The following is a 22,237-nucleotide window of genomic DNA, read 5'->3' as shown; positions in this document are numbered from 1 at the left end:
AAGAGATGGAAGATCTTCCTCTCTGTCTCTCCTTCTCTCTGTAAACCTGATATTCCAATAAAAACAAAAATAAATAAATATTTTTAAAGAATGGCATATGAACTAATTTTGGTCATGTGCTGAATATTTAAAATCAACATATTTTTACATTTCTCAATCTCAAGAGTAGTTTCAAAGGATTTATAGGTTTTCATTTTCACCCACCTTTAAGATATGTACAATAAGATATATATGTCCCAGTGTTGTGACATAGCAGGTTAAGCCAATGTCTATGATTCTCTGTGGGCACCAGTTTGAATCCTGGCTTCTCCAATCCAGTTCCCTCATAACATGTGGGGAAAGCAGTGGTAGATGGCCTGAGTTCTTGTGCCCCTGCACCTACTTGAGAAATCCAGAAGCTCCAGGCTCCTGGCATCAGCCTGACACAACCATTTGGGAAATTAACGAGCAGATGGAAGATATGTCCCTCCATCTCTCCTCTCTCTCTAACAATACCTTTCAAATACATAAATGAGGCTCTTTTTACATGCTTTCAAGAAAAATTTGTTTAAATACATATAAAATAATCAATAAGTATTTATTAAAATGTATTATTAAAGGAATTGGTAGAGTACTAATTAGCAATAAACTAACTTTCAGTTATTTAAAACATAAAATATCATTTAAGTTTACCTATTTATACTGAGAACTACCATGATCAAAAGTTTCTGAGGAAACATATTTATTCATGCTTGTATGTTGTAACTTAGATAAGTAAGGTTACTTGAGCAAGGAGCTCTCTAATGTAATTTTTTTTAATTAATGCAGTTTTTGGCATCAAGCACCTTTGAATGACTAAAACAAAACTCCTGCTAATGTGGTATTTCAAAGGTGACAGTGTGGACAGAGGAAACGAATATTAAATCAGAAATCACTGATTTGTCAATTTGCCGTGACCATAATTCCTAAGAAGATTCATTCCTCAAAATTTTATTTGACTAAGATAATCCTGACCAAGCAAATTTTGAACATGCTCTAAGTACTGAAAGGTTAATAAGGATGTAAAATTCTTTAGGGAGCATGTTAGATGTTATTATTTGTATAACTAGGTGCTATATAAAACCAATTTTATGCAAAAATTTAAGTAAGTTTAAAATAGCAGGCTCTAATATTTTTTAATTTGGGATGGTGATTCCTTAGTTTCAGTTCTGTGAGACAACCCATGTTCTATAATTCAGCTTTCAGTTATTTTTTTAAATTAAAGTGTAAAGCATTGAAGTGGAACACAAACACATGCTTTTCACTTACAAAAAATATTCCTAAATGCAAATGCTGTTTCCAAATATTTTCCTTTAAAAATGTGAAGGTTTTTCTCATCCCTGTAAGTAGTAATAAGATTTAAACAGCTTGTGCAGGTTAGCTTAGAAATTCAGTCTTAGCTGTAAATGCATGGTGATGGGCAGTAATTCTTCCCTTTTTGTTAGCAATACAGACTCTGGCAAATTTGGTCCTGTGGTTATAAAAAATGTGCACTCAACAAAATCATTTTGATTGGTTAATTTATATGCATCTATGACTATGAAATGAACATTGCTTAGAAAATTAAGTAAGATATACAACTGACCAAATTTTAGCCTGAATTCTGAAAATTAACAAAAGGAGAAAGAACAAAAAAAAAATCTCCAAAAAATCAAGGGGGTAAGGTTAAAACAGGTCAATCGACTGAAAAACCAAGAGAACACGAACCTTTCATAGCATGTACTTATAAGAATGGTCTCTGGAAAGATGGCCCTGTACTTGACTGGAAATGAAACTGTTTCAGGAACCAATGATGGGGGACCATTTGATTTTTCTCAAACATCTGCACAAATATTTTCTCAACTATCTTAGGAAATTCCTAAGATCGGAATATTACTCTTTCATATATTACTTTCTAATGATTATATAGGTAACAGCCAGAAAGAATGCTTGTGATTTTAGAGTAAGAATGTATTTATTCAAATGAGGACCCGCTATGGTTATTAATGAGGGCTTTTGCTAAATGCATAGCAATTAGCTTTGTGAACAAAAGAAAGAAGGTAAGCAAAATGTTCTACTTTGCTACACTCAGCAAACAGGATGATATACTAATAGTCCCTCATGGTGACAACAGCTCTCAATTGAACCAATAAACCATTAAACTGTAAACAGAATAATCAACACAGGCAAATGTACCTTTTCACTTTTTTTTAAAACTTTACAGCAAGAGTCTCAGGAGACTATCTTAAAAGATAAATTTACGTTCTGGGTTTCTTCATTTCTCCAGATGCCTCAAAGAAACAGACTTTTAGGGTATGGAAAAGTACTTTTGGTGGCAAGTGAATTAAAAGGATTAACACTCCAATATTAATACTTTCATTATAACTCTTGCTTTAGTAGAATTTTATTACTGTTTTACTGACTTGCTGTACTGCAAATGAAGTAGCCTCTGAAAGATGAGTATGTAATCCTAAGGAAAGCGAATGACTAGAACAAAACTATATTGTGCGTACGACATACAAAAGCATAAACAACAACAACAACAACAAAAAATTGATTCGGTACCATCATGATACCTTCAAGGCACTTCTAATGTTAATTTCTGGAACTCAGAATTCTTGATATTTAATTAAATTAGTAGAGTAGAATTAACTGAAGTGGACAGGCATAGTTGGTCCATGAGCTAACATAAATAAGTAACATAAATAAGCTACTGTTTGGAAACCATAAGCATTAAAAAAAAGAGAATTAACAAAAAAAATTTTTATGCAGTCTACTTCAACTTATAAATTTTAAGATTCAAGGATCTGCGGTATCATCTAGCTCAACCTCTTCATTTCCGTTCCATGATAATGCTCCAAAACAAGGATAGGGACCATCCAAGGTTACACAAGCCCTATTTGAATTAACATGAAACTCAAACTCAACCCTCTAGACTCTTCTCCTTTGTCTCTTTTTCTTTTTCTTTATTTTTTAAATTTATTTTTATTGGAAAGTCAGATTTATAGAGAGAAAGAGAGACAGGGAGAAAGATCTTCCATTCACTCTTGGCCACAATGACCGAAGCTGAGCTGATCCGAAGTCAGAAGCCAGGAACTTCTTCGAGTCTCCCACGCAGGTGCAGGGCCCAAGGCTTTGTTTGGGCTGTGCTCCACTGATTTTCCAGGTCCCAGGCAGGGAGCTGGAAGGAAGTGGAGCTGCCGGGATACGAACTAGTGCCAATACGGGATTCTGGTGCATTGAAACTGTGGATTTTAGCCACTAAGCTACCGCGTGGAATCCCTCTGCTTTTCACACACTACCCCAGAGGGCCTAACACTGTTTTATTCTGACCCGGGTCAGTTCATGAATTTAAGATGAAAATATCTGAAAATATTTTCAGAGTTTCCTCTACTTTTGTATTTCAGTTTACGTCTTTCAAAGTCACTATCAACAGAAAAGAAGGTGACTTTTCTGTAGTGGTGCTGCAGAATGATCTTTCTGGCATAATTTTATGCATAATTTCATCTTTCCGTTAATAGGATAGCTTATCTGAATATCAGCCTTCGATAAACAGTAAAAGTTAACCGAAAAGATGAATGAATGATAAAAGACAGGCAAAGGAGTATTAATTTAAAAAAAAAAAAAACAGGGTACTAGCCTAAAAGTTGAGTATCTGCATAGTTATTATTTTGACTGAAACTTCCTCTAAATGTGTTTCCTTTCCAGCTAACATATGTGAAAAGTGACCTCTTATCCATTTTACATGCCTACTCCCAAAGTCATGTGACTTGGTTTTGCGTCAAGCTGTCAATTATGATAACAGACACAATAAGAACAGCTGCAGTGTTGATAACCTCCTTCCCGACTTTATTGAAAAGTGTTCGGATAGTTCATTTGGGTTCCTATAGTTGCTTGCCTCTAGTAAAGGACTATGTTCATGTGGTTTCAGTGTGCTGTTCTTTGAATTTCGTTCGCTAGGAAAAAACTAAGATTTAAACTAATATCTTAGCGTCAAAAAATCTACAGGGACACAGTCTTTAAAAGACCATTTGTGTAACAACTATCTTTGGTGTAATAAAAGTACTTTCAAATTACATCACAAGAAGTGTTAAAAAAAATACTTGCATATATACTAGCCCAGTAATTGAAACAACAGCATTATCTAGTCATGCAAGAGATGTAACATGCTGTAGCTCAAGCACCTATGAAGTTCATGCAATTGTGAGAAGTGATGAATTGATCAGACCACTCATTCATTCATTAGCTCCAATTGGTAGCAAATATGCAGTCAGGAGAACGCAAATTTGATAGTCTTCAGATAAACCTTACTTTTTAATGTATAAATTAGAATTAATATGGCTGTGTTACTTATGGAGGACAGAAATGATCTTCATTTATCCTACCTAAAGCCTCAAGTCTGTGTGATAATTTAATAAGTACTGCCATAGCTAATTCTTTTTATTTCATAATGAGCATCTTCCTAGTTAGAAACATTCATTTGCAACTTTCAGCAAGGTTTTAAAAATCTATACATATATATAGATAGATACAGATATAATACTGATGTGTTATACTAAGAATTTATGTTTCTATGTTTCAAACATTTTATTCTAAAAAATTTTATATTAGGGATCATCAAGCTAACCAGACTGTATTATATTGCCAAATAATTTGTGATAGCAAAGGAGGAAGGCCTGAAATTAGTAAATTTCTTGTGAGACTGACCAGATCAGGAACTGGTGCTAAACACGTAAACTGTTTCTTGCTAAGACTGTTAGACTAGATTAAAATTTCTGTGTATTTTAAGCCATAGCAGACATTCTACTAGACAGCTCCTATTTTTGCAAGGAGACCACTCCCAGGGATGTGGTGTCTTTGCTGTCTGATCACGGATGTGCACAACATGTGCTCTTGAAGCACCACGTCTAAAGGGTGGAAACACTGCATTTTCCTAAACTCTCTGAGGTTCAGTCAGGAAGGACATCTTCCTCACTTCTGGAAGTATTCCAAACTGTAAGAAGACATTTCTCGGCAGAGACTAAACAGTGCAGTTTGCCAAAGCAGGGCGACTCTGGAGTCCTTCAAGTCATCACACCATCTTCCAACAGAGAAGTTCAAAAGAAGAATGAAGCTCCAATTGAAGGTCTGCTTCTAAGGTTTCCTTTTCCAGAGTGAACACATGAACTAAGCCAACATCCCAAAGGCAGACTAGTTCCAGACCTTGAACAACACTCCAGATTGCTGATAACAAGATTTAAAGCAAAATTCTAAAATTAAGTTCCTGATCAGCTGCCATAGGCTAATTATTGTGACTGGTTAAAGAGGATTGTTTTTAATGGCAAATGTCAAGTGAACTGAATGAATTTTCTGGAAATATTTTTCACCATTATGTGAAGATGTTGTATTTAGAATGATAGGCAAAATTCTAGCATTGGAAAGAAGGCAATTTCTTATAGCAGTTATCAACCAGTACCAACTGGTTAATTACAAAAAATGTGTCATTACTAGTAAGAAGTGTTGTGTACTAATTAATTAGCATAAAAGTGTAAAGTTTTAATAGGAAGATCTACCAATTTTTGTTTTATTCTTACAAGTGGAGTAAAATGTCCATTTTAGTCTTTCAATATTCTCCATTCTTAATTTAAGAATGCATCATATGGCTTTTGTGTTAAAAATGCTAGTGAGAGCCATTCAGCAGTATCATTTTATGTGAAGATTATTTATAAGAGAGTTAAAATTGTTCGATAGTTTTAAATTTATTGTTCCTAATTAATGTAGGCTATATTAAAGGTGCAATCTAAAAAAAAAGAATAGCACTCAACCATGGGCATCAATACTTCTCATAACCTAAAAGGATAAATCTTTATAAAGCAGCCACCATGAGCTGAAGAATGTACCTGGTGACAATATTTATTCTTAAAGGGTCATGTATATTAAAGACTATGGGGAATGTTTAAAAGAACACTCAGACTAAAACCATTGCCTTTCTAATTCTAAATTTCTCCCAGCTAATATAAAATGATTGATTACCTTTATTTCATGTACCCCTTGATTTTTCTTTTCATTCATCATTGAGTGCTTTAAACCAAATGCATTTAGAACCTGTCGCTAGAAGAATGGTCTCTTTTAAATCTTTGTAAAGTAATGAAAGGACACAGTAAATCAATCAATTGGTGCTGTAGGAAAGAATAACCTTTACTCTACTGAAGTCATTTAAGCTATTTCTGTTCTTCTGTTCTTGGATAGTAAACAGAAAACTTCATCTCCAGGATTCTGTTAAATTCAAAAGGATAATATAATAAGCTTTTAATTGGTACCTTAGCTTTGTATTATAGGATGATATGCATTTATATCTATTCATTGCATGGCTCAAATCTGCAGTTCATAATGAACGACATACTGGGCTTCAAATTAAAAATCAGCACTAACTCTTTCATAATGAAGATTAAGAATGCTCTATGTGCGTTGTATTTGACAATTTTAACTATGAAGTTATACGTATTTTTATCTAAGGATCAATATGCATCATGTATTCCATCAGTATCATGGACTGCATCTGACTTAACAAAGCACATACATATTAGAAGTGATCTTCACTCAATATTGCCCACTTAAATAACAAGCAGTGGTCTTAGATTAAAAAAAAAAAAAAAAGATGGACGTCCCAGAGTTTATACTCCTTTTTCAATTAAAAATGTCCACAACCCTATACATCAAGACTCTTATATTCAGAATGCTTACTATGCCTTCGTGGTTTATAACTTTTACCTTAGTGAACTTTCATGATCGTAATTATACAAAACTCCTAAGTTAGCAATAAGTGATAAAATATGAACCGCCATGGGCTATGAAGATTATTTCTAATAAGGTAATAATATCCTAAATATGTCTTGGGCTAAAGGCTTAATTAATGGAGGAACATTTTGATGATTAAAAAATTAACTGGAAATTAGAGATGTGTCATAAACAATAGTGTAAATCCTTCAGAAAAAATTTCCAAAAATATGTGTAATAATTTTTAAAAGAACAAGTTTCTAAACCTGTATATGTTCTAAAAAAAAGCACAGTGAACACATACATGTGTCGAACAGAACCATATTATAATAATTATACTACATTTCATATTACAGCAATTTTAGAGGTGAAAAAAAAGCAGCATTCCAGTGAATTCTGTTGCGAAGCCCATGGCTGGCAAAACCACTAATTATTATTTGGTATTTTCATAACTGTGTACAGATGTTTTCAGTTAGTTTTCACTCTTTTGTTTTGTTTTGTTTGCTTTTTTGAAAACTTGGCAAAATGTCAAGTACCCTGAATAAGCTATTATCTTTATGATTTTCTTTGAACTCTGCATGTGGTGACCTTTCAGATACGCAGTCTGCCACCTTGGCCTGAATCTGGGAACGACTTAAGAACTAGACAGAAAGCACAGTTAAGGTAGACCACGCTAAGCGTCAGCAAGGTAGACAGGTCTAGAATAAGATAAGTGGGCACAAGTATTTCTCCAGGCTCACCATAAACATACAAAAGCTCTGATATGTATGAATGCACAGATATCTGTGCAGACAGCTTACAATGGAAGAGGAAGTAAGTCAAGACTGGTTCTTCCATATTAATTAACGTTTATTGCTCCCCGTGTAATATTTCATACTGGTAATTTCAAATTGGTCTCCTTTAAAACTGGAGTGTAGCAAATATGAATCATAAAATATGTTCAAATTCTGAAGTGTTTACAATTATTTCTGTTATCCTCTAACTAGAATCGTAGGATTTCTATATTGGTATGGGCCATGCTTTAGACTGTGGCTAATTTGTTTATAAGCTACTATTAATCCTGGCTGTATATTTTCACAGTTTGGATAAATACTTCATTTGCATTAAATTTACAGCATTAATGAGATGTGAAATTTAAAATGCTACTTGCAACATAAATGATGTAAGAAAGCAGAACTTAAAAAAAGTGTTTTAACACATCTGAAATCAGTAAACCATTTTCAACTTATTAAAATAGCAATGATGTGTTGCCTGAGATTTTAGCTTCATAGCTCATCTTAGGCTAAAATACAAAAATGAGGAGTGAAAGACTTGGAAAATACGAAGCTGCTCAATCCACAAATTATACACTGGTTCTACACTAACTGGCTTTTAAATTGGTTTTCAATTTTTGCCTTTGAAACTTATATGCTAGAGCAAGTTCTCAACAGCCACTAAGGCTGAGAGAAATATCTTTGGCTCAGATACGACTATACAGATGTTATCATTATATGCTACAAGAGATGGAAAAAGCCAATTTGAGAAACTGTTCAGAGAGGTGAGAAACGAAAGATCAATGAGAAAAAATTTTGGAAAATGAAATGATCAATTTTGGTCTCAGAAGCCCCGTGAGCCCCATTCTGAGTCCGGATCTGAGAGGCAACATGGAGAGAAGCACCGAAGCAAAAGCGTGGCTACACCATTACACCTGGGTGAAACTTGCCCACCTGTTGCTGATGTAGGAAGGATGGGTCTCTTGGGCTTAGTCCCACATATCGATTGGCTTGAGATGTGCCTGAGGCTGTGTAGGCTGATCAAGGAAGAACAAAAACAAAGATAAAAATCGTGAACTATCAGAATGAACACCCTGTCCATGTTTAAGATACCCAGAGAAGTGGGATTTGCAACCAAAAAAAAAAAAATGCATGTATTTTTCTCTTTTGTCTGAGTGAATTGCAAGTGATTAAAAAAAGAAATGGTAGTTGACTTCAATCAACGAATTCATTCCCCCGGAAAGATTCTGTCTGATAAACCACATCCCAGCCTTCGGTGTGTGTGCCTCACACTAACTTGTTCCAGTGACAGCCTGGACTCCCTAATGGGCATTTTACCATATGTAATGCCAGATACAAGTGGTCTAATAAGGGAATAGTCAGTGATGGTCTGTGAGTCTAAATGTAAAAGCAGATTGAAAACTGACAGGGAAAAGTGACAGCTTTTGATGAAGGGGTTAAGCAGATGTGCTTGATATGAGATGAAAAATATCTTGTAAGAGTCTTCCCAACAAGAAAACTAGCATCACTTTCATGATGGGGAAGTCTGTTTCATCGTGTTACGTAGAATTAATGTGAAATGCGTGAAAATGACCTCAAGTCTGATGGAAATGTTCTTGAAAAAGAGTATGCATGTTCTGTAAGTGCAGGAATCAATGATTACTTTGTAGTGATTGGCCCAGCATGGGACACTCCTGCGGTCACCAGGGACAAAACTTGGTGATGACTACTCCCTACACTATTTTTGACTTATGTCCAAGGATGCAGGTTTTCTCTTTTTTTGCAGGTGGGGTGGGTGGGGTGGAGAGGGGACTGTTACAGAATGAATTTTCCACAGAAAATTCTCCCTGTTCCTAAATATTTTTTGCTTCTTTTTACAAGAAAATAGACAACCAAATTTCCAAGTGCTGAGCAATCTCGTTGCTGCATGAAGAACAAGGAGATCTAATGTGTGACCAGGCTAAACTTTAAAGGTCTGAAGGAAACGAAGTCTGGTTTCAATCCATCAGGCTATTGAGGAATCCAGACATCAAGGTGAAATAAGCTGCCTTTTTAAACCAACACTTAGGAATCCTGCCACATTCCTTCTGAGGACTGCAGGATCGGATCTGCCAAGGTCATTGTAGACAAGCTTGTTAGAAACAGGCAAGATGGCCAGCACTTATCTTCGCAGTGCTTCCGAATAAAGCACCAAGGCAAGGGTTGCCGTAGCCAGAAGTGAAACTGCTCCATCTCCAGTCCTTTGGAATTTAACATGGAGCAGGCACAGATAGGAAAGGTAGCGGGTGCAGATCCTGTATGGAATTTGTGCTTCGTTTTTAACCATGAAAAAGAGGTTTCTTTGGTTTCTGTGTTTTCTTTAATTTTACTTACTGTTCAGTGACCAGTTTCTCATTGTGTCTTGGGAGCTGGAACTATAACTTTGTTTATTGGAAAGGAAAAACGCCTCACTATATTTATTTGATGTTAGAGTGGGAGATGGACTGAAGCAGCCATCTTTCTACAACCGAGACAGTCCTTTGGAGTATTTTGTCATTTCACTAGTCATATCACTTTTTGAACAACGTGTACATAAGTTTGAAAACTTTCCATTAACAAGTGGGCTCAGGAGCTCCCACACATGACCTGTGCTCATTAGCGTCTGGCCTCAAATAGTGCCCACAGGTATAAAAATGTAGCACCAGAAATGGCTAGAACTCATCTTTGATCAGTTATACAGTAAAGCATTTCAATTTTCAAATCTTTAATTTCTGAACATTTGTATTCAGATCACTGGTTTTATTTGCTCAAAGATGCCAAGATGTTCACATTTAAAATGTTTACAGTGATTTAGTGATTGTAATGTATGCAGCAAATTCTTAGAACAGCAAATGGTTCAGTTTTCCCTGTCTGGGTCTCAGTCATGTGTGCATTCACAAAAGTCTTCACTGCTGTTGGAACCTCTACCAACTCAGTGATTACTTTGCATTTGTCATTACTGACGGGTGTACCACAAGCAGGAGGGAAATTATTAGATTATGGGGGCTCATGGATTTTGAGAAAGCAATGTCAATCTACTGTAAATTCAAAATATTGTTTTTTCTTTTGAAAAAATGACTTTAAAAAGCTATTGAAAAAAGAGCATCTTTCCAATGGCCAAGAAAGTGAGCCAGCATCCCTCTGTCTCTGGAATTCCACACAAGGATTTCCAGGACACAGAAAAGAAAATGCCTTGCTCTAGGGAAGCAAATGAAAAAGATGCATGCATAATTGAGGAGGCTCAGGCAGATTCCTCCTAGCTAGAACTTTCTCTATTCCATTTTTCCCATCTGGGCACACCAGCTTGTAAGAGTCTTCCCAACAAGAAAACTAGCATCACTTTCATGATGGTGAAGCCTATTTCATGGTGTTACAAAGAATTAACGTGAAAAGCGTGAAAATGACCTCAAGTCTGATGGTTCTAAAAAACTGGTAGTTTGGATAAAGCAAACTAAAAATTAAACCTTTGTGCATTTTTGTGCATTGTTTAGGAAGAAACGAAATTTAGCATATTGATGGGTTCTGTATAGTGTTCACTGGTTAAATATCTGACATTTAATGCTATGGCCTTGTCAAAGGCACACTGTCTGATAATACTGTGATAGGCATAATTATCAAAAAGGGTTTTTTTTTAATGCAGATAATGAAAGTGCAGGTAGCTTCCTTGTGTCTAATACTGAGCTCTAGAATGCTCTCTCCTGCACCCAACATTGTGTGACTGTTTCTAACAATGACATCGCCTACAGTAATGTAAACATGCAATTATCTTACACAGGCACTGATTCAGTCTGCCTTGTGAAAGAGTTTGATTTCTATAGGAATGCTACAATAAGTAACAATTATCTAATCTATCTTTGGGTGATTAAAAAAACCCTTGTAGACTAAGTTATGTTTTTTTTTCAGCACAATTTTGATATATACCTTGAATGAGCAGGCATGATGTGTTATTTTTGTTGTTTACTCAAATAAATAAGCTTCTCCCTTTTCAAATGTATTGTACTGACTGGGATTTGATCAGAGAGAGCATGTGATTAGTAGGACACAATCAAGCCTGCTAACTCCACATAAATGAGAAATCTCCATCTGGTCAGGTAGCTTGAAAAGTTGCTGTGTTTTCCACCTTGGATCAGATATCCAATGGCGCCTATGATGGACATTTCTCATTTCCTGCAGAAATACTTACTGGTTGCTGTAGGTGAAGCTGCCTCACCTTCAGTGGATGTAGTGATGGGTTTAGTATCTGTCATGCTCAGGGTCACAGGTCGCACTGCACTGGGATGGGGAGAGGGTGCCAAAACAGGAGTGAAATGGCCAGGCACTTTCCCTACCACTTGACCACTGCTGTTAGGCTACAAAACAAAAACAGAATGCGGGTGAAACAATCCAAAAGGCAATCATCTTGTCCAACAGCTCCACTAGGCACATGCAGCCACGGAATCCTGCTTACTGCCGGGAACAGCCACACGGGCTTTCTCAAGACTGGGTCCAAGAGGCCAATCAATGCTTAGTAATAACAAGAAGCAGCAGCATCTAAAAGAAGGTTTTCATCTTCAAAGCATATCATATGGCTTCATTCATCTTTACAATACCCTTGTCAGTCAGGTACCCTTGATCTACTCGTTAGCTAGGCAGATTATGCAAGTGGAGACTTAAATGCTTGACCCAAGGCTAAAACAGCATTTCATACTGAACTATCAAATATCAGAACTCAGTTATTCCATATTCTCTAGTCCTCATGGTCCATAATTAATCAGTTTTGATTTTTAGGATACAATTTTCACTTAAATAATGACATTACTGGCGCAAGGGACAGTACAACGTCTAGGAGGCCAAACATACCATATTCTATAATTTACATTATTTAAACTCAAGGCCCAGTCTGTTACACATAAAACTCAAGTGCTTCCTTTCTCTCTCTCCCTCTCTCTCCTTCTCTCTCTCTCTCTCACACACACACACATAAACACACACTCACACACTGATCAGTTAATACTCAGTATCTCTTTTCAATGTCTGATGATTGACTACTACAAATAAAGAAAATGAGATTTAAGGTATCTAAAAATTCAGAATCATACAATGATATAAGATGCTGAACTTGGGGTGACCTTAAACTACAAGCAAACTATTTTCAAAGCCAGTTAAAACATATAGATGTGAACAGGAGGAAATGTACATTGCTATTTGAGTTGACTCTTCAGTTGCTGTGTATAGAGAGTTACACAAAATATTTATGGGGATTAACTAGGAAAATCCCCTGGGTAATGAAAGAACAGATATTATTATCTTGAGTTTTAGGTCCTGGGTGCAAAAATAGTTTCAATGGTGGAAGATAAAATCCTAAGAGAACATGAAGAAACACTGTGATATATTTTTTCTTGAGAGAGGGTGCTGTTTTTGGTTATATTCATATCAGAATTCTCCAGTACAGGGTGTTCATAAACAGTCTAGAAGGAGGATATTCTTCACAAATATATGGGTTTTATTATCTGGAATACTAAAAACAAATAAGAGCAATGAAATAAAGTATTATCTAAATACCTGCCCATAAATTACTAGCAGACATTACTTTAGGGAGAAATGATGAATAGCTAATAATATTGTGAATTAGAGACACGAACTTTGTTTTTGCTTTGCTCCATCAGAGATTGTATTCTTCATTCTATAAAGAAAATGAACTTCGATATCCTGACTATTCATCATAAGTAATTTTAAGTATTTAACTTTATGTCAGGAAAATTGACCAGAGTTTTCCTGTACGGAAACCTATGAGAGAGTTGTATCTTTAAACTAATTTTATTCAAAATATTCTATTGAATAGCATGACTGTTTCGCTATAATTGGTGTAGCAGTAATGTAATTAATCTCCAAATTACTGTGGGGAGGAAAAGAAACCTCAGTTGCTTAACTTAACAATCAAACATCAGTGCAGCCCTGGAGACTACTGGAAAGAAGGCTCACTCACAATGAATGGTAAATGAGTCCTCACTTTTTCCATGTGTAGTGTTAAAAAAGTACATATCAAGAGTTTTACTTTGAAATGCAAATTCATTGGTTTCAGGAGGGAGTTAAAAATCAACGCAAAGATAGTACTACTACAAAAGAAATTATGTGATATACTATAAAGATCCATTTTTTTTAATTCAAGAGAAAACTGTTCCTTTTTTAGAGTTGAGATTTTTTTCATATTTCAAATTTTATTTTTAATATTGTTTACATAGTTTAGAGAGACACACACCCATATGGGCCTCTGATGAAGGTGGGGCGGGTCAAGGCATGAAAGAAGGTGGGTGGGACAAATGTTGAAAATACGGAGTACTTCATGAGTTTTGTTTCAGAGCAAAGCATCAGCTTCTGATTTTGTGACTATTACAAATGACTGCAGTCAACTAGTATCTTACTGCAGAAAGCAGACTGGTCTTGCTTTATCGCTGGTAGTGCATTCAATGGTTAAAGTATCCGTGTAACCAGTGTTCTCCAAAACAGGTTGTTAGTACCTACCTGCAATAGAAACTGAATTATTTTCAAAGAAATGCTGCTTCCGGATATATGTTGCTACTCTGCCCATTCTGAAAACTTCATTACTGGAATTGAAGTACCATGAACCAACAGACCTTCCTCTCATTTAAAAATAACAAAAGTGACACAGAAAGAATGTCCAAGCCAATGCAGACAACTTCTCTGGGACTCACGTCAGAGGAATGGAAGGTTGAAGCTCTTGAGTTTTCTGCTAAACAGATGAAGCTACACTCAAAAGCCTCTATCTTTTCAGGCTGTTAATAGATGTAGATAGGAAAGGAGAGATGCCTTATCTAAAGCTGAAGCTAAACAGCATTAGGAAAGGATTATCCTACTTAGTGCATTGCTGCTATTATACAGAATCCTAAGAGGGTTGCTGTTTTTTTTTTTTTTAATGGAGATGTGGGTATGTTGCATCTCCAAGACACTGGACCTTTACCTTTGAAAACTTAAAGAAAAACTGAGAACAATATAGGCAGTTTATCACCTTATATGATCTCTTACAAAGAAAATGAAATATACGTAGAACGAGCACTGAATAATTAAAGAAATGCGTAACACTAAGGGCCTGATTTTAATTTGCATAATTTTTCCCTTAACAGTGCCTAATTAAGACATCAGTTTAAAAAAAAAGAATCCAATGAAACTCTAAGATTTTCCACACTGAATTAACGCTAAGGACTTTTAATGGATGTCTTAATTAGACTTTGTTATTCATGGAAATTCTACACAAATTAAAATCAGACCTTGTGTGCACTGTTCCCAGCTGAGTTGAGCAAAATGCTCTATGGAACTGAGACGTCGGAATCCATGCTCTGACAGCAAGTTTTATTTCTGAACTGGTTGACTAAGATACCACTCTTTTACTTAGTTGTCACTGGTATTCCTTAAAAGCACTATAATTATTTGAATGTCTTCTTCAAAATGCAAATAATTAGTACTAAACTTCAAATTCAAATATCAGTTTGCATATCAGAAGTAAAAATAAAGGTAACTTTTTAAGCAAACTAAAGAGAGTTAGACACATTGTAATTCAGAACTAAACACTCAAAAAGGACCATTTGCTTTATCTTAACAAATTAAATCAAGGGGAATTTTTTTTTTTACTTTTCTTTGTCAAGGCATATGCACACACTATTTACTAATATAACAGAAGTGATGATAGGATGTTTGGGAAAATCACCCCCCAAAAAAGCATTAACAGACATAATCAAGAAGTGGACAGGAGTCTTCAAAGCAAAGTAGCAAAACCATATAGCATACCACACAATCAAACTTACATTTAAGACTTTCGCTATTATCATTAGCAGTAGACACAGCTTTGGTACAAAGTCTGTATTTGGTTGTGGAATACCCCCTTAAATCCAATCTCTCTGAAGTGACCTTGCTATAAGAAGAAGCCGCATGTCTAAGGAAGGAGAAATGTGAGGTACTACACTTCGACAATAAGTCCCTGAAATCACTGTACAATAGTCACAAAAAAAAAACAACGCTTCCAGCAATGTCACTCATTATTAACTGAAAGTCATGTCTCTGCAAAGAATATTCAAGTAGTCATCAAACACTGAAAATGTTTACATTACCAAAGCTTATTTAAATACCTAATAGCTGGTATATAAATACAACTGTAAGTTCTTTTTTATGTGTTTATTTTAGCACATACCTTACCCTGTCTGAAATAAGCACTTTGTCTTTGTGTTAAACCAGGCATTTCAGAGATGCGAACTCCAGCTCAGAGTTTTTTGGTCAATGTGCTTTCTGTGTAAACTTTTCCTTTAGTCAGCGAGAAATCCAAAAACAATAAATCCCAAACTTCACAAATATACCCCTTTGGGGCAACATACTTCCTACCTGTCATTCAGACACCTTCAAATAAAAACTTACTGAGTCACCAACAAAATGACTGAAGATGAACTTCATGGTTTGATGTTCTGCCAGACACTGTCTGACTGACCTTCGTGACTCAAGACTTAGGCCTGTCCCAACTCCCGTATGCTCTATTTCTTATTTTCTCTCCTATTTTTACCTGGCTGGTTTGTGGGCTGGATGGGTCATAAGAAGGTACATAGTTCTTCAGAGTCTCCTGAGGATTCAGGTGGGGAGGATATCTGATTGTTGGATGAGAAAAGTAGCTCGACGGGGCTGGAGGAAGGATAGCTTGTGTTGGAAATGGCAACGGTGAGGGCGGAGGTGGAGTTCGAGTTGAGATGACTGCAGGAGAAAGACAAGTAAAGATTGACCCGTCAGCAGTTCCCCTCACTGCTTCATCCTGATCTTACACAAAGCTGTAAAACTGTCAAAGTGGTCGCCATTCATACTCAACCATGATTCAATCAGGTGCTTGTGAAAACAATGGTTGCTCTGACTTTTGTCCTCAATACCAGTATTATGAAGCAAGTATGTACAAGACCCCCTTTCCAGAATTAACAATTGTACTTTCTAGGCTTGTGAATGATTCCAAAAAAGGAATTTTCCTTTAGTGATAATCCCAAAATTGTATAAAAGGTTTCATTAAGCAAAATTATCAAAGTTTTCCTATCAAAAATAAAACCTTTGGCTATAAAGTCTTTGTCACAAGTACAGACCAGTCTGGACATTAATTAGTATTCAGAGACACAAATTTTCTACCAAAATTCAAAGCAGAAGTATAATCCAATTTCACATATATCAGTTCCTATGCTTCCTAACTGGCAGTTGTTTAGAAGAAAAGCTAATAATCAAGCTAAAATCAATATAATAATATTGTATCATAAATAATTTCCAAGTCCTTGTTTAAGTGCATATAAACATTCAAACATAAGATCTGGGAACTCATTAACCTAATAAAACTGTCCCCTCAAGTTCTTCCTCTGTAACTTACAATATATGTAGCTAAAATGATATTGTTGGGGTAAGATTAAGCATAAAAACCCAAAGATACGCAATTTAAAATTTTAAACTTTCATATGGACACATAAATTATTTTACACTTAAAGTATGCAGTTTTTCCTATCATTTTAAACATTTATATGATCATAATTCATTATGTAGATTTTGAAATATAATTCTTAAGCTTGACAGAGAAATATTGCATAGTCATTATAACATTTAAGATGCTATTCACAGAAGGACCAATGAAAAGTACCAACCAAGCTGTTTCTATCAAATTACTTCTAAATCACAGGAAACTACAAATTAGACTACTAAGCAAATAATATAAAAAATAAATGTTGCTCATTACCTATAAATGAAAACAATCTAGATTAACTTATTTCTAACTCTGTAATTATGGCACAAATGTTAAGGGGTACTGCTTATCTTCCCCAAAGAAAATTTCCTTAGAAGATGTAAGAAACAAAGATTGTGTGCCACAAAGGAATTATGAATGCAATTTCATAGCTGCATCTTTGCTTCGTATCATCTTTGATTTGCTATCAGAATGGTGCTTCCAGGTCCTAAGTGCACACTAACAATGTCCTCTATCACAGGAAAACAACAGTACACTTCTGAAATACAACTCCAAACTGAAGTATCTGTACTTCTGGACTACATTATTACTAATACTTGCTAATTGTTTTCTGAAAATTTCACTCCTAATACAGCCTAGTCCCATATGAGTGACTTTTTAAAAATACCATCATAACTAAGTAACTTCTCAACTGTAAGTCTTCTGGTGGCCTCCTACTGCTTCCAGAATAAAATCCCAACAACTTACTGGCTACATACAGTCCTCATGTGCTTGAAGGAGCCAACTCTGGATCTGCCCTTCGGCCTTCTCACTGGACACATCAAGAGGTACATGAATCCTCGGACAAATGACATCTGCCATGACCTCGAATGCACCAGTATATCCTGTTGACTCTGCCTGAAGTTTTCTTCCTCTGGATTTGTGGTGAACTCACACTTCAAGCACAATTCACAACACGTCCCTTCTAGATATCTCCTCCTCCTCCAAGCCTGTAGTGCTGCTCAGATCATAGGTCTAGCCGAGCACATAGCACTTCTGTTTCTTCGCTTCATCATGAGTTCTTTAACTATGGCACAATGCTGGCATCTGGTATGGGTACCAGTTCAACAGCCAGCTGATCTACTTCCAATTCCGCTCCCTGCTAATGTGCTGGGAAAGCAGTGGAAGACACAGCAAGTAATTAATCTTCCTGTCTCCAAAAGGGAGACCCAGAAGATGTTACTTGCTCCTGGATTTATCCTGGCCCAGCCACAGCCCTTTGGGACCTTTGGAGAATGAACCAGTAGATAGAAGATCTCTCTGTGTGTCTTTCCTTTTCTCTCTGTAACTTTGCCTTTCAAATAAATGAATAAATCTTTAAGGGGAGAGGAGAAACTATTTTTTACAACTAAAGTGTCTATCACAGCCTCAGCATACTAGATTTTGAACAAACACCTAATGAGAGGCCAGGGTGCAAGGTTTATCAAGGTCTCTCATGTTTTTGTATATAAAAACATACTGTTTATTTTTCAAATGTTAAAAATACAATTATTTTAACCAGGTAGCATAATAAAAAAAGAATGACTTGATTTCTAAGCAAATTTCAGCAATATTCAGCATTCCAAATCTATGAAATGGTTACTGATTTTTTTCACTTAGCTGAATAGCAGAAATAATTATAGTTTTTATGCCATGGCTATTGCATAGATAACTCTCAATTTCTTATTCTCTTTGATGACAGCAATAAAATTTAACCACAGCAACAAGAAATATTAACAACATGCTTACAAGCCAAAACTAAAGATTTAGCTGAACAAATGTTATATTCTCTGAAGAAAGATTTAACAAGGACTCTTGGCTTAAAGGATGTGGGCCTACTAATGACGGACTTGAAGCAGACAAGCTGTTACTATAAACATATTAATACAGACGTATTTCTCCACCTAAAATTCAACCTACTCTTCTCTAGGACTTACGGATCATAGGTGGGAGAAAGCATGCAGAATTGATGATTACTGTATCTTATTCTTAATTTGTGAAAGCTGTTTTAAGAACTTTTTGATGGAAGTTTCAATGCAGAAAATTGGATTCTTTTTTAATTATTGAAATTAAGATATTAGACATTATATCAAGTATATATTAGCCCAAAGGATTTGAGGACAAATTTCAAAAGTTTATGGAAAATAGAATTAGATGATAAATTTAGTTTGATATAAAACATTTCAAAATTCATATACTGCTGCTTTATAATATACATTTTCCATGAACTTCTTGAAGACACTTTGTATAAAACTATTGTTAAAGTACATCTTTTATTTTCTGATGAACTTCATTACCAAGTAATAAGCATAGATTTGTGTCTAAAAAATAACGTCTATGGGAATGGTATCCATATAGCTCAGTGTCTTTGGGAAATATTCTGAAGTTAACAACATACTTGACATTCCAGATCTCCTTTAGTCAGATCTATTCCATTAGGACCAGCTCAGAACTACTGTGAACAGCAGCTTGGGACCCTACATTTCCTAGGTTTTGTGGTGATCATCTTTGCAACATAAGCAACTCAAAAACATATATATAAATCGTAGTTGATTATATGGCTTTGAGTATTGGTTCTCATAAATTAATAAATCCTATTGCCTCATCCAATGGCCTTCCCTCTCTATGGTTGAGACAGGCTCAACATGGATATGAGCTTCCGTTCTCTCCCTGGAGGGCTGAGCTCTGCAAACCAAGGCGGGGACTCTCCTCTATGCTTGAAACTCCTCACCACTGTGTGCGACTCCAGGGATTCCGGGATGATGGTGCTGGGGGAAAGTGCTCAGTCTCGGGGAAGAATCCTGTGGAGATGTAGAGCTGAACAATGGCTTTTCAGGCTTCTTCATAGTAGTCGGAGAAGACATATCTTCAAAAAAAAGAGAGAGAGAAATCTGTGTTTACAACCTTCTAACACTGCGATTCGCAACATCTAAGATCTTATTTTGCAACCGTTCAGTAATTCTGGGCTTTGGCTCTTTGAGGAAAACCTCTCCTGACACTCAACGACTCAGCCATCAGAGATTTGTCACTGCTGTCACAAACAAGCTCTACTGCAGGTAACTGAAACCGCATTAAAATTTTTGACAGAATTATTCCTACTTCCAGATAAATCTTAAACTTCTGAAAACTCAACCATCTTGTTATCTTTAGCTCTTTTGGTTCACATAAACGTGTTCTTCATCCTTAGATGTGTAAGATTCAGGTGCTTATCTTGGACCTTCTGACTCTGCTGTAAACAAGATAGAGGACAATCTGGTGCAAACGTGAAAAGCAATCTGGGTGTGCTGGGAATTTTACATCTTTTATGGAAAATTCATTCACTGTTTAGCAAAAAGTGCATTCTTTAATTTGTTCCTTCGGCAAATATTTACTGGTGTCTCTATTTGCCAGAGAAAGCAAGCATGGTTACAAAAAACAAAAATTCTGCTTCCAGAGATGCTCACTTGTCCGTGAAGAATAAAATAACTGTCAGCAGTCAAGAGAAAAGTATGCTAGAGAGCACGTTATGTCGCGACATTTGTTGCCTCTGGGCACAGATCTGCCTCCCCAGGTTAAGAAAGCATCCCATAATAATACTATTTGCAAAATGTGGATGTGTATGACATCCCCAAAAAGGAAATATTTGAAAAAACCACTAGCATAAAATATGCAGGTATCACAAATACTTTGCACAGTGGCAAAAGGGTAGAAATGAAGACGGGGAACAAGCAAGAAGAAATGACCTGAGTGCTTATCATTGATGGTGGAAGAAACACCACAGATGGGCAAAACAGGATTATAAGCACAGTTTAGAGCAACCCTCCAGAAACTGAATGCAGAATAGATGAGCCACACGTAGAAAGGTCAAACAATACAGTCATCCTTCCTTCCTTTCTTTTCCTTCTCTCTCTCTCTCCCTCCATCTTTTTCTTCTTTCCTTCCTTCCTTCCTTCCTTCCCTCCCTCCCTCCTTCCTTCCTTCCTTCCTTCTTTCCTAATTTATATCAGATCCTGTACTAATGATTCATGATGGATTCACTTTTCCTTTCTACAACACCTAAAATCTTGAAGGGTGTGTGTGTAGTGTAGCAGATAAAACATTGCCCGGGGCACCTGCATCCCATATTGGAATACTCAAATTTGACTTCCCACTCTAGAGTCCAACTTGCTGCTCACGTACACCCTGTGGGGCAGCAGCTAATGGTTCCGATGGTTGTATCTCTGCCACACACAAGGGAGATGGGATTCAGATCTAGGCTACTGGTGCAGATCTGATCTGAATGTGGACATTTGGAGAATTTACGAGTGAGGGCAGCTGGCTCTCACTCACTCTCTCTGTCTTAGAAATAAATAAAACAGTAAGCAATCCTGGCAGCATTAGAGTAAGGAAAGAGATAAAACAACATGTAATTAAATGGAATGAATCCAATCAAATTAGTAACTCATGTGCAAGATTATCTTAGGTGACTAGTAGGCTACTTCAAGCAGTTATCTGGGTCAGGAAATTCAGCAGGAATCTAGCTAGAAAAGATGTAACTTGACTTTATACTCTTGCATACGGATTGGGGAGGTTTATAAATTCATAGCATGTATTGTAAAAATTACTTATAGTTTTGTTACCAATGATTTTAAATATTTACACAAGAATATAGAATGGTGATTGGTCCTCACACACTCATTACCAACCTTCAGCAATTATCAACTCATAGGCAATCTTATTTCATCTTACTCCCATCTACACTTCTTCCCCTTGAATTTCTTTGAAGAAAATTCCAGATCCTACAAACTTTCAGCTCAACATATTTCAGTATGTATATATAAAGGGAAAAAGTCCTTTTCAAAAGAAAACAAGGAAATTGCATCACTTAAAATTATGTGCATTTTGTAAATGTTTTTAACTGACAGGACACCTCATGGTAATGATTATGTTTTATCATTTGAAAGATTATTTTGGCTGCAATGAAGCCATCAAGTAAAATTATGTGCTACCAGCAAGCTGGCACTAAAAAAGTGGATTAAAGACATTAGACAACATAGTCGACCACCACCAACAAAAAAGCCAGGTATTTTTGTAACTAACTGGCCATCAGTAGCAAAACACTGATAAATCAGAGTTATTTCTCTGTCGTTTCCTCAAAAAGGTAAAAAGAAATTATTCATGAAATCACAACAATAATTCCATCACTAAAAAAAGGAATAAAAAGTTCAAACTAGGTTGAAAAATCAAGGCAAGCTCACATCAACTATCTTTA

The 22,237-nt window shown here is 36.0% G+C and overlaps 1 protein-coding gene across 9 annotated transcripts in view; it reads right to left on the bottom strand.

The window, feature by feature from the left end:
* The window catches only part of NFIB (nuclear factor I B), a 231,201-nt gene that overhangs the window by 18,205 nt on the left and 190,759 nt on the right, over nt 1–22,237 (bottom strand). For 3 of the 9 annotated variants that reach the window (XM_012925804.2, XM_004581094.4, XM_058672282.1), the window contains exons 7-10: nt 19,739–19,873; nt 16,069–16,253; nt 11,707–11,872; nt 8,460–8,542 (exon numbers count right to left, since the gene is read on the bottom strand). In XM_012925804.2, the coding sequence (XP_012781258.1) occupies nt 8,460–8,542; nt 11,707–11,872; nt 16,069–16,253; nt 19,739–19,873 (569 nt within the window). The remainder of the gene's footprint in view (nt 1–8,459; nt 8,543–11,706; nt 11,873–16,068; nt 16,254–19,738; nt 19,874–22,237) is intronic. The other 6 variants (XM_036496667.2, XM_004581095.3, XM_004581096.4 and 3 more) reach the window with 2 other exon arrangements.

The sequence above is a fragment of the Ochotona princeps genome, chromosome 14 (genome assembly GCF_030435755.1).
Source record: "Ochotona princeps isolate mOchPri1 chromosome 14, mOchPri1.hap1, whole genome shotgun sequence".
Classification (NCBI taxonomy): domain Eukaryota; kingdom Metazoa; phylum Chordata; class Mammalia; order Lagomorpha; family Ochotonidae; genus Ochotona; species Ochotona princeps.
Note: the sequence above shows the minus strand (reverse complement) of the source record. Positions and strands in the feature narration are given on the sequence as shown.